The 12,503-nt window shown below is 41.0% G+C and overlaps 1 protein-coding gene across 7 annotated transcripts in view; it reads right to left on the bottom strand.

Annotated features, from left to right (window-relative positions):
- Nucleotides 1–12,503, bottom strand: part of LOC309569543 (ryanodine receptor 3) — a 1,308,933-nt gene that overhangs the window by 637,513 nt on the left and 658,917 nt on the right. For all 7 annotated transcript variants that reach the window (XM_082275412.1, XM_082275411.1, XM_082275414.1 and 4 more), the window contains 5 exons: nt 8,921–9,194; nt 7,219–7,333; nt 6,992–7,124; nt 2,331–2,434; nt 1,724–1,859 (listed from right to left, as the gene is read on the bottom strand). In XM_082275412.1, the coding sequence (XP_082131538.1) occupies nt 1,724–1,859; nt 2,331–2,434; nt 6,992–7,124; nt 7,219–7,333; nt 8,921–9,194 (762 nt within the window). The remainder of the gene's footprint in view (nt 1–1,723; nt 1,860–2,330; nt 2,435–6,991; nt 7,125–7,218; nt 7,334–8,920; nt 9,195–12,503) is intronic.

Below are 12,503 nucleotides of genomic sequence, written 5' to 3'. Positions count from 1 at the left end.
TAACCCCTTCAGCAATTTGGGATGGGGCGGGAGGGAGAGTCTTGATGAAGCATCCTGCGAAACGCGTCAACTCTTGCTACAGATGCACCCTCTTCTTGTTCCATGTATATATAAACTTTTTTTTTCTCTGTCATTATCCAAGTGACTCATAATTTTCATCATTGTATGTACATTTCTCAGTAACGGGCTGTCTTTCTCTATTGTGGGGCAGTCCCTTATTTTAACATGCATTGTTTTAATGTACATTAAATAAAATGTGATTTTATTCTACATTGATATGTTTTATCTGTCTCATGTACTTGCCCTTAAAGTCCATCCCATACAGGGTTTTGTTTTAGACACCTGTTTTTTCCAATTTTTTATGTGTTATTGGTATTGTCAGTGTTTCCATATTATGTTTATACTATTTAAATATTGTCTGTCTAAATTTTTAATTAGTTCTGTCATCAGTAAAAAGTGTGCTCTGTCAGTAACATCTCCATGTTTTGTCAGTTAAAATTCTGCGGGAGGTTGGCAACACTGACCAATGTTATGGTGACCAATTCTTCTTCCCTAAACTGTTAGCGCCCGAACTCCAGCTATGTTGAGTAAAAGTATAGAATAGGTCTGCTTAACCGCTTGCCGACCACCCGCCGCATATATACTGGGAGCGGTCCTAGGGGCGAGTGCGCTGCCTGCGGCGCGTACCCGCCCCCACTAGGCAGCGGTGACCGGCAACACAGATTGCCACTGGGCATCCATGATCACTCCCCTTTGAGAGAGAATAACACTCTGCTGTTGTAAACACAGCAGACCGTTGTTCTCTCTGAAATGATCACAGGTCTCTGTGTTCATTTCACAAGTCCCTCCCCCATACAGTTAGAAAACACTCCCCTAGGCTCACACTTAACCCTTTTGATTACTGTAGTAATGTCACTGGTCCCCCTAAAAGTGTCTAAAATGTCAGTTAGGTGTCCAATCTGTCTGCCAAAATGTCCCAGTTCCTCTAAAAAATTCAGATCGCCACCATTACTAGTAAAAAATAAATAATAAAAATGTTCATAAATCTTTTCCCTAGTTTGTAGACGCAATAACTTTTGCGCAAACCAAAATCAAAAATCAAAATACGCTTATTGGGATTTTTTTACCAAAAATATGTAGCAGAATAGAAATTGGGCTAAAAGGATGAAAAAAATAGATTTTAATTTTTTTTTTTTTTTTGGAATGTTATATGGCAGAAAGTGAAAAATATTGTTTTTTTTTTTTTTTTTTGTTTTTTTTTTCAGAATTGTCGCTCTTTTTTTGTTTAAAGCACAAAAAATAAAAATCGCAGAGGTGATCAAATACCATCAAAAGAAAGCTCTATTTGTGGGGAAAAAAAGGACATCAATTTTATTAAGTTACAGCGTCACACGACTGCGCAATTGTCTATTAAAATAATGCAGTGCCGAAACGCAAAAAAAAAAAAATTGACTGGTCATTAAGGGGGCAAATCCTTCTGACCAGAAGTGTTTAATCAAATTCACAAAAGGAGATCTTCATCTATCATTCTGGAAAAAAATCACATTGTGATTAACAGACTTCTCATCTGGCTACAGTTAATCTGCATATTTCCTTGATTTGTTTTCATCATAATACAACATTTACATAAACTGAAGAAAACCAGTGGGTACATTTATATTAAGTGCACACACAGAGAACTGTTTCATGCATACTTCACTTAGGAACTGATGTGTATACTTACAGTTTACAAAGACAGCAAAACGTAGGAATGATAGGTAACGCTCTCCCTCTATAGGATTCCATCCAATATCTGGGTATCCTTTGGCTATTAACATTGGACAGCTCTGCAGTCCACAACCTGCCAAATATGTCACCACCTGCAAAAAAACAAACAATTCCAAAGTGAAAATATAACTATGTACACTAGCAGAAACATGAATCACTTTCTGCAGCTGACAATTAAAAAAATGGATGGATACCTAACTTTGTGATGGCTTTAGAAAAAGAATATATATGATATATATATATATATATATATATATATATATATATATATATATATATATACAGTATATCAATGCAGGTTATGAATGCTTTAAGAAGATTTTTTTCTGTTCTCCAAGGACATTTTTTACAGTTATAACCATCTAAATTCTAATAGCAGCTGTATATTTCTTAATCTTTACCAAGGTCTTTGACAGTCTATATCCTGTGTAAAAATATCATCAGTCGCTATGATGCAACAACAAATGACAACAAATTAGCAAACCACATGCAATTGTTATTCCTTTATTAAGGTTAGGGACACAATGACAATTCATAATTTCTGTAGTTTACGGATAATTTACCTTCTCAAGGTCTGGTTCTTGCAAAGCCAAAGCAAGCTCATTGTTGTCCATTACAGATGCAGCAGCGACATCTAGTGGTGTAGATCCTCTCATAGAAGGAGATGCTATAGAGAGATTGCATGCAAATACAGTAGTGAAAACAAGTACATGAAAATCTTTCTACATTGTATTAGGCTGTTCACGTTAGAAAGCTAAGAAAATCTGCGGTAATCTTCTTATTAGTATGGATAAAGGGAGATACAAATACTGAAATGTTTACCTTGCCAAGAAAAAATTATGCCCCAAGTTATCTTCAGTGCTGCTGACATTTCTTAGTAACTGCTCTGTCTAGTTACTCACTCATGTGATGTAAAACAAAAAGGGGCTGCCATTCTAAACTCTTATCTTTTCCATCAGAAATGACATGTCCAAAAACCTAGGATTCCAGCACTGAAGGCAATAAATAGCAACATCTTCTGCAGAAAGATAACTATTTCAACTCGTTGTTCTCTAATTAGCCACTCTTAGCAGTGTTAAATCTCAATGTACAGTATCTCACAAAAGTGAGTACACCCCTCACATTTTTGTAAATAATTTATTATACCTTTTCATTTGACAACACTGAAGAAATGACACTTTGCTACAATGTAAAGTAGTGAGTGTACAGCTTGTATAACAGTGTTAATTAGATGTCCCCTCAAGATAACTCAACACACAGCCATCGGGGGGCGTGGCCACCGGCGCTGAAGATAGACGTGCTCTGAACCCACTCCGCCAGGCCACCCTGGACACATCGCCAACATAGGGCTCCGGCGACCTGCTCAGACCTGCACATCACTTCCAAAGACCCGCACACCGCAGCTGACATGACGCGCAGCAAGAGAGGAACCGAGCAGCTCAATAAACTGTAAGGTTTCCTTATATCACAGAGCTCCGGTCTCCAACAAAATTGTGGTGGCCCAGGAACTCAGCAGCGGGACAGGCAGGGAGCCGCTCTGCTCCACAAACTTCATCCATTGCCATCGGTATCTCCAATGCACAGAATTGTGGCCAACCCGGACAGTGGGCAATCCTCTGGCTCTCCCTCACCACCATCTCCTTCCTCCAGGAGCCCAGCAAAAAATAGGCAGAGAAGGGAATCGCCGCAGCGTCCTCATCTGAGCTCATGGAGTATGGAACTTGGACATCCCACACAAGCAGCCAGCTTTTCATCCCCACATAGTGCAGACCCCTTTGCCTCGTTCCCCTCAGGGAGTAATCCTATCTCTGAGGGGGTTATGAAAGAAATTATGTATACCCTGCGCACAACCATGCAGGCTGGCATGTTAACATGTATGCACCAGATCAGAGCTGACATGGGTTCATTAGGTTCTCGGGTTGACACTATGGAGCAAACTGCGGAGACGCATGCTTCTTCAATTAACACACAGCCATCAATGTGTAAACCGCTGGCAACAAAAGTGAATATACCCCTGAGTAAAAATGTCCATATTGGGCCCAATTGTCCATTTTCCCTCCCCGGTGTCATGTGACTTGTTAGTGTTACAAGATCTTAGGTGTGAATGTGGAGCAGGTGCGTTAAATTTGGTGTTATCTTTCTCACTCTTTCACACTGTTCACTGGAAGTTCAACATGGCCCTTCATGACAAAGAACTCCCTGGGGGTCTGAAAAAAAGAATGGTTGCTCTACGTAAAGATGGCCTAGGCTATAAGAAGATTGCTAAGACCCTGAAACTGAGCTTCAGCACAGTGGCCAAGACCATACAGCAGTTTAACAGGACAGGTTCCACTCAGAATAGGCCTCGCATGGTTGACCAAAGAAGTTCAGTGCACGTGCTTAGCGTCATATCCAGAGGTTGTCTTTGTGAAATAGACGTATGAGTGCTGCCAGGATTTCTGCAGAGGTTGAAGGGATGGGGGGTCAGCCTGTCAGTGCTCAGACCATACACTGCACACTGCATCAAATTGGTCTGCATGGCTGTCGTCCCAGAAGGAAGCCTCTTTTAAAGATGATGCACAAGAAAGCCCACAAACAGTTTGCTGAGGACAAGCAGATTAAGGACATGGATTACTGGAACCAGGTCCTGAGGTCTGATGAGACCAATATAAACGTATTTGGTTCAGATGGTGTCAAGCATATGTGCGGCAACCAGGTGAGGAGTACAAAGAAAAGTGTGTCTTGCCTACAGTCAAGCATGGTGGTAGGAGTGTCATGGTCTGGGGCTGCATAGTGATGCTGAGTGCTGCCGGCACGGGGGAGCTACAGTTCATTGAGGGAACCATGAATGCCAGCATGTACTGTGACATACTGAAGCAGAGCATGATCCCCTCCCTTCCGAGACTGGGCTGCAGGGCAGTATTCCAACATGATAATGACCCCAAACATACCTCCAAGATGACCACTGCCTTGCTAAAGAAGCTGAGGGTAAAGGTGATGGACTGGCCAAGCATATCTCCAGACCTCAACCCTATTGAGCATCTGTGGGGCATCCTTAAATGGAAGGTGGAGGAGTGCAAAGTCTCTAACATCCACCAGCTCCGTGATGTCTTCATAAAGGAGTGGAAGAGGACTCCAGTGGCAAACTGTGAAGCTCTGGTGAACTCTATGCCTAAGAGGGTTAAGGCAGTAATGTAAAAAATGGTGGCCACACAAAATATTTACACTTTGGGCCCAATTTGGACATTTACACGTAGGGGTCCTGCAGCAGAGTACAGCTCTCCTCTTGAATGAATGAGTGGAGCCAGTCGTAGACTAGTGGATGAGGAGGGTCCATATAGGTTACTCTTATGGGAGGCACTCCAACTGCGACACTTTTTAGAGACGCTACCGAAGCCGGAAAAATTTAAGAAACCACTGACCTATTTTGAAAAGCTATGTGAGAAAACAGGAAGTATAGACCGCCCATTATCTATTCTTTATAGAATGCTGAATACTCCATTAGACCAACCGAATCTGAAATGGTTGGAAAAATGGAAAGCCGATCTAAATATAGATGTAACGGATACACAGAAGCAGAGGATGTTCAGGGCAATATTTAGACCAACTAAATGCACAAAAATGCAGGAAATAAATTATAAAATCCTGACTAGGTGGTAGAATACACCAGACAAATTGCATAAGTGGTACATTCAAGAATCAGATGGGTGCTGGAGATGCGAAGAAGGGGAAGGCACGATATATCACATTTTTTGGAGCTGCCCAGAGATAAAGAAATTTTGGTCAGAGATTGGTGATATAGTCCAAAAAGTAACAGACTATAAAATCAAGGAAGAAGCTGCCTTTTGCCTCTTACAGATATCAGATCAGTCAGAGAGGAAATATGCAAGATCAGTACTGCCACATATGATGAATGCCGCAAGAGCATGTATACCCCAACATTGGAGAAATAGACAAGCGCCAACGGTGTTCAATTGGGTAAGAAAACTAGAATACATTAATAAAATGGAGGATCTTGTGCTTTCCTCACAACACAAACAGGAACAATATAAAAAAACATGGAGAACATGGAATTTATTCATATCCTCAGATGCGGGCAAACAATTGTTGAAGCCTCCATCATGAGGGTGGGAGTTGCACGAGATGGGAGATGGGAGGGAGTCTTTCCACTCCTTGAGGGGGGGGGGGAGAGACAGGAGAGGGAAGGAGAATTTTTTTTTTTTTTTTTTTTTTTTGAGTGTGTGGGGTGTTTGATAGCGGGAATGAATGAGGAGAGAGAGATGGGGGGGGGGGTAATATAGAAAAGATGTGGAAAAAGGAAGGGAATGAACAGATAGAAAGAAGAAGGGGAAACAAAGACAAGATCACAGGTTAGGTTACTCCAAATAAAGTACAAGGAAGTAAAGGAGGCAAGGATTAAATGAGTGGGAATAGAGACAGAGACTTGCTGACTTAACAATATCTTGCCTTAGTTGAATATTTGACAAATGTTTATAGATTAATGAGCTGGAAATCTCCAGAGGTCTTTTTTTAGACCTTGGAGATGAGAAAAAGGATGTGGACATTGTCTCTGTAAGCTATTTACCGATTATGGAGTTATATATTATGTAATGTTTTTCTTTTTTGTTTCTGAAAATTCCAAATAAAAAAAATTATAAATATAAAAAAAAAAAAAAAAAAAGAATGAGTGGAGCCAGTGTACACATTTACAGAATGAGGAGGACTTGGCAAAGACTCTTTCTGAAAATAGCCAAGATCGCTGGAATGTGGGCAGAGCGAAGTATCAGGCCAGGTCGGCTGCACGCACCAGGGGGTGCTTTCAAACTAGTTCTAGGTGGACACTGGTGGAGGTTGATTACTTAACAGCTTCTTTAAAAGCTTGAAGCTGTGGAGCTTTGAATATTGGGTAACAGGACCATTAGGCTGGGTTCACACTAGTGCAAATGGGATGCGGGTTTCCCCGCATTCAATTCACATGACAAGAAATTGTGACTGGCTCTCAATGGAGCCGGTTCACACATCCCTGGAGCGGTTGCGGAGCGAATTGCACAAAGGTCCTGTGTGTTTTTGCCCCCGTTTCAGGTCCGAATCCAGCCAAAAATGTGGGCCTGATTTGTCCCTGAAACGGAGAACGGTGACGCACCGGACCCCTGCTGTCAGCCACATCCGTCTGCAGTGTGAACCCAGCCTTAGGCATTTATACAAAACAGAAAAAAACAGGATGACGATGATGACGATAACATACCTAAACCAACACTACTGTTCTCCAGTAAGTATGCTAGATGCTCAAACATGGCCTTTTGATTTTGCCGACTAATTCTACAAAAATAGCAGAGGAATCTGCAACAGCTTGCCACCATCTTGGGAAAAGCAATTTGCTGTAAAACAGAAGTTATGACATGTTTCAGCTCTACTAAACTGCAGACAGAAGAATTCACATTTAGTACTGTTTTGTTATCATAAATAGATTACCTGAGACTTGTCCCCTCCTAGCACATTCACCATTACCTCCATAACAGTCTCATGCATGCCTAAAACACGCATCAAGTTTGGATGCTGATAGAAGACCTTGTTGTTCATGATGTCACTGAAAGCAAATAAGAGTTTTTAGTGTTTCTACTAAGCTATGAGTAATGCTTCAGGGGAAAAGCAAACGTGTTCTACTGGGTTTGTTTTGATGTCCCAGATTGCTTATCTCTTATCAAATAAAGTACTGTGAAGGTTTGTTTTGGGACTCCAGGAATCTCTTTAAATTTCTACTAGGGACACCTTTGCAAAGAATAACACCTGGTTAAGCAGATTTGCAGCAACCTTTGTAGCCAATGGGTAATAAAAGGCATTCCGATAGCTTGATAGAACTAACTGCTTCCTCCCGCTCTCTTTTAACATGTTAATTTGTAAATCTCTAAACTGACTTCCTCAAGTCTACTTCAGCCTGCTTTGCACAAGAACAGAATCTAGCAGTGTCAGATACACCGCAGAGAATTATTTCTATGATAACAGGCATTAACCTGGACACAACTGTGCAATCCACAAGCAACAATTAAATTAGGCATGATTGTAAACCACATAATTAAAGTAGTATTAAACCCTCAGCATTTTTAAATGTAACTCATTGAACACAATAAAACAAGTATTCCCCAATACTATTTGTTGAAATCTGTATCCAAGCACTCATAGTTTACAACTTTAAATGTTGCTGGCTGCTGCTCTCTCAGTGCCACTTCCCTGAACTTCCAGTCCTCACAGAAAAGAGTCAACAATGGACAGTGGAGTCTCCAGTCAGTTAGTAACCTTGAAGAAGGAATGGGGGAGGAGCAGGAGAGGGTTTTGCCTTTCTAGGCTAAATGGCTGCTTGTTTCTATTGATGCACACAGTGTACAGAGACAGAGCTCTAATCCCTGCATGCACAGGTGGCTCCATAGGACGCTGCAATAGAAAGGAGTCACCCTGAAAAAAGAAATCCAGGTCAGCAGTTACGGAACCAGCTTATAGTGGAACACAGGCAAGGATTTATTGATAATAAGGCTGCATACTCAGTAAGTAGTTAGATAAGCTGCTGAATATGCTTACAAAAACTGATGGTTTAATAATACTTTATTCTAAATAAAAGTCTCTTGTTAAGACAACTTTACATACCATTTTGGCATAGTGCACACATAAAAAATTATCAGTGAATAAAAAAAAATGTAGAACCCTTGCAGCAGAGGATGTTACTCAGCTATTTTCTAATAGTTCCTTAAATTGATGCTATATATAAAACTGTCTTGCTGAAATGGAAGTTAAAATAAAGTCTCCTTCCAGATGTGGCAACCTTTGTGAATTTCCTTGGCCTTTGATCAAATAATCTCTATTAAATTGTGATCAAACAGTCTAGACTCTGGTTTTAACCTTTGACAGAGATCATGTGACTAAGTGCCTAAGCATTTGATCCTATAACCATTACTGAAGTGTACATTTCTTAGTATAACTTTCCACACTTCTATTCATCTTTATTTATTCATTCTACAAAATATTTTTATGATCCTGACATTATGTTAACATTTGAATATTTTCCACTTTTATTTAAATTCAAAGTTTACAAGTAAAAGACTATATAGTCTGAACATGAATATTTCTGAATATATGAATACCCTGCCGTAAAACGATGCAGCAGAAAAATAGAAAGCCATACCCTAAGCCATCAATCATGAGCATCTCCTCCTCCTTGCCCATTCGTACACTTAAGAGGGACCGTATTTGACCCAAGGAAGCCAAGAGGTTGATGGTATCTTCCACAGATGCAGCACTGATCGTATAGGTTTTCCGCATGGCCCGTAATAACTCTCCAATGCTATCATACTGTCGGCGGAGGAGGCTAAACATAATACGCACAAGCTCGGGGTCTTGGAGATGATCTTCTTGTGCCCAGCGCACCATTGTTTGTGAGATGAGCTCTTTTAGTGTGGCTGGAAATACATATTAAAGAAAAAAAGGACATCTAATAATGAAGCAATAAAAAGGAGAGGGTATGTACACATTTCATGTGCATTCTCACACACAGAGTAATAACATAATAATAATATAACATAGAAGTACTTGTTGGACTTAGGTTATAATGTCTGCAGGAATGTGCCCTGTTTATGCATGTTAAGCACTTTGCAGACCAATGCAATATATTTATTAGTTCATGGTGGTTCTGTTTGGAAGCAGAAAATGTCATGGTGTATGGTACTAAGCTTGACTAGTGATGCTGGCAACATGAACTCTGGAAAAATATCTAGTACACTGTTGTTTGAGCAATGACCAACTTCCCTATATTCCTAGCTTTAAATTTGTAACCCCCAAACTAAACAGCAAACATCATCAAATTATATAGGGGGGAGACATGGGGCCAATCTTGATACTAATTTCCTCCATTTTCAGGCAATTAGGCAAGGTATTGTCAAAAAAGGGCAAGGGGATATGGACACTGCCATAGGAAACATGTACCAATCTAAAAAAAAAAAAAAAAAAACTGTACACTGCAAAGAAAATCCTCATTTTAATGCAACTTCGAGGGTGATAAGGAAAAAGACTATCCTTTTAATAACACGCTTGGGAAAGCTATATATGGTGTTATGGAAAAGTACCTCTTATTATAGCAATGCATATTTCAGAGGTTCAATGGATTTTTAACTTTTAAATTTAGCTTGGTTTAAACACAACAGCAGCACCCCAGGGCTTTTTCAGGTAGTTTCGGCTTCCATGTTGTCACAGATTAGGAGTAAGCTGCTGCTGATCTGTTACATGTGGTTTCCACAGATTAGCAGGAAAGCTGTCACTTTGTGTCCCACAGACCAGCAGGCAAGCCAATATTTTAATTGTAGTTCTACAGCTCTAACATTCAAAGCTGTTTTGGTTCTTGTAGTCTCAAAACATGTGATCTGTTCTTACCTTGTTCCTGCACAAGACTGAGAGCTATAGACATAGCTCAATCCCATCTGCTGGTTAATATAATCAGTCACATTACTAGTTCCTGGGAAGCCTGGCTTTTTGTCTCTCAGTCATGCTGTAACCAGAGTTGCACCTTTTCCCTCTTGTGGCTGCAGCAAATCAGAAAGTCTTCCTCCTCCTGGCTTGTCTATTTAAACTCAGTGCAGCTCTTGGAGCACTGCCTGTGCAATGCTTTTGCAAGCAACCTGCTGAGTCCTGTAACTACCTGCTATCCAGCCTGCTTTCCTCAATGAATTCATGTGTACTGACCTTTTGATTGTTTTCCTGGCTATTTGTGTTCATTACCTTCTCTAAACTTAGCTTTTTTACTGTCTGCTACCTGCAAATTGGTACCATTCATGGCTATCCAATTTTGCTACCTGCCTTGACCCTTAACTTCTTTCCTGGCTATCCAAGTGTGCTACCTGACCTGACCCTTGGCTTTGTTTCTGTTTTTTTGATTCCACTTCCAGACCTGAACTTTGACTTTTACCTTACCTACTGTGTCTGCAATGAGTTCTGAAAGTACACTGGACTGAGAATGCAGTGTACTTTCCTTCTTCCTGCTTCATAATACAGTACATCTTGTATTAAATTTCCTGGTCTTAAGTAGGTGTGCCTGGGGTATATAACCAGAAAGTCGTGTCCACAGTCAGGAGCTCTGGTAAAAATCGGCTGGCCTACAATCTGTCTTCAAAGTATCCGTTACAGTGAAGCTAGAGGAATCACGCTGGTGCTGTCACACCCTTGACATACATCTGATTTTTATTCAGAGGTAATAGGCCTGAATTAAACAATGTAAGTAGCAGCCACAAAATATCTAATACCCTTCTAGGCAGCCCAACTAAAGTTCTACATATGCTCATCAAGGTCCCAGCTATGCAAGGGCTGGGGGGCCTGTTTTGAAGAGAAATCTCTTTAACTAATTAAGGGATTTCACTGAGGATCTGTTCTTGAGAGTTCAAAGGCCGGGATACATGTCTGGCTGATATTGGAAGGAGGCATCCAAATATCCAGTGGGATATTATGAGTACAGACCTGAGTGTAGGATCCTAATGACTGTTTGCTGCTACTCTCATTTGTGCATAAGTGCCAGTGTTTGCTTGGACTGTGAAATTTGTTATAGAGTCTCAGTGTTGTCCATTCCTTTGACTTCTACTAGAGGGACCGTTTTAAGAAGTAGTGACAAAGTGAAGAGTGTACTCTCCTTACTGTACTGTGTTGCTGGAGTATCCCACAGCTCCCTGCAATCTTTCCAAGTATATTTAGCAACAAAGCATTAAAAGACGCCCCTAAACTTTTTACTGATCTAAAAAGAGCGAATGTAGCTTTGTACCTGGCTGCCTATGCACTGATCTGGAAAAAGAAGTACCCTCTGCAGTACCTAAGAGGAGCTGTGCTGCAGATGTAAACCAACTTGGTAGGATGGTTCCACAGTAGAGATGTCGTTTGCAGGGATAACCCAATCGCCCTGAGTTCCAGAATGTTGATCAGAAGCCAGGCTTCTACCAACAATCAACTTCCTTGTACCAAGAGGGTATCCAGGACTTCACCCCAGCTTGACAGGCTGGTATTCATCATATCACCATCCAAAACACTATGAGAAAGGACTTCCTAAGTTCTAGTCCTGGACTGGAAATCCACCATGCTAAGGCATGCCTGGTTTTGCTGTTCAGGTGAATGGGATGATCTACTTGTTTACGTGTCCCACACAGGAAGACAGATGACTTATGGTCTGGAGTGAAATCACATGTATGATACTGTCTCGAAGGAGGCTACTATCAGCCTCAGAATTTTCATGCAAAGGCCAATGATGAGACATCCCCGGGATTGTAGGGTTCAAACATAGGAGAAAAAGGCCAGGAGTTTGCCTGTAGGGAGAAAAACCCTGGACTGGGCACTGTCTATAATGAGGCCTAGATACTCCAATGGGTGGGTAGGTTCCAGCACTGACCTTTTGGAGATTTACAATCCATCCAAATCTCTGTAGGGTCTGCACCAAGTGACGGATATTGGTTGATGAGAACTGGACTGATTGTTCCTTCAGGGGAAGTCAACCAGTTATCTATCTTGCAGTCTCTGCAGTCAATGAAAGGATGGTAGGAAAAGGTCCCATCTATTTTTTTTCCCTCCCGCTTGGCATACCTCTTAAGGTTCTTCAGGGTACCACCAGCAGATGAACCACAGCTCTGGACCTGTAGCTAAATCATCTCTTCACACTATATGCCAAGGTAAGCACCCACACAGGATCCAGTTCCTGAAGCAAAATTAGAGGTCAGCCTTGCATCTTTTTCCTAACAGGG

Source organism: Pelophylax lessonae, assembly GCF_965119305.1.
Source record: "Pelophylax lessonae genome assembly, chromosome: 13".
In the NCBI taxonomy this organism is placed as follows: domain Eukaryota; kingdom Metazoa; phylum Chordata; class Amphibia; order Anura; family Ranidae; genus Pelophylax; species Pelophylax lessonae.
Note: the sequence above shows the minus strand (reverse complement) of the source record. Positions and strands in the feature narration are given on the sequence as shown.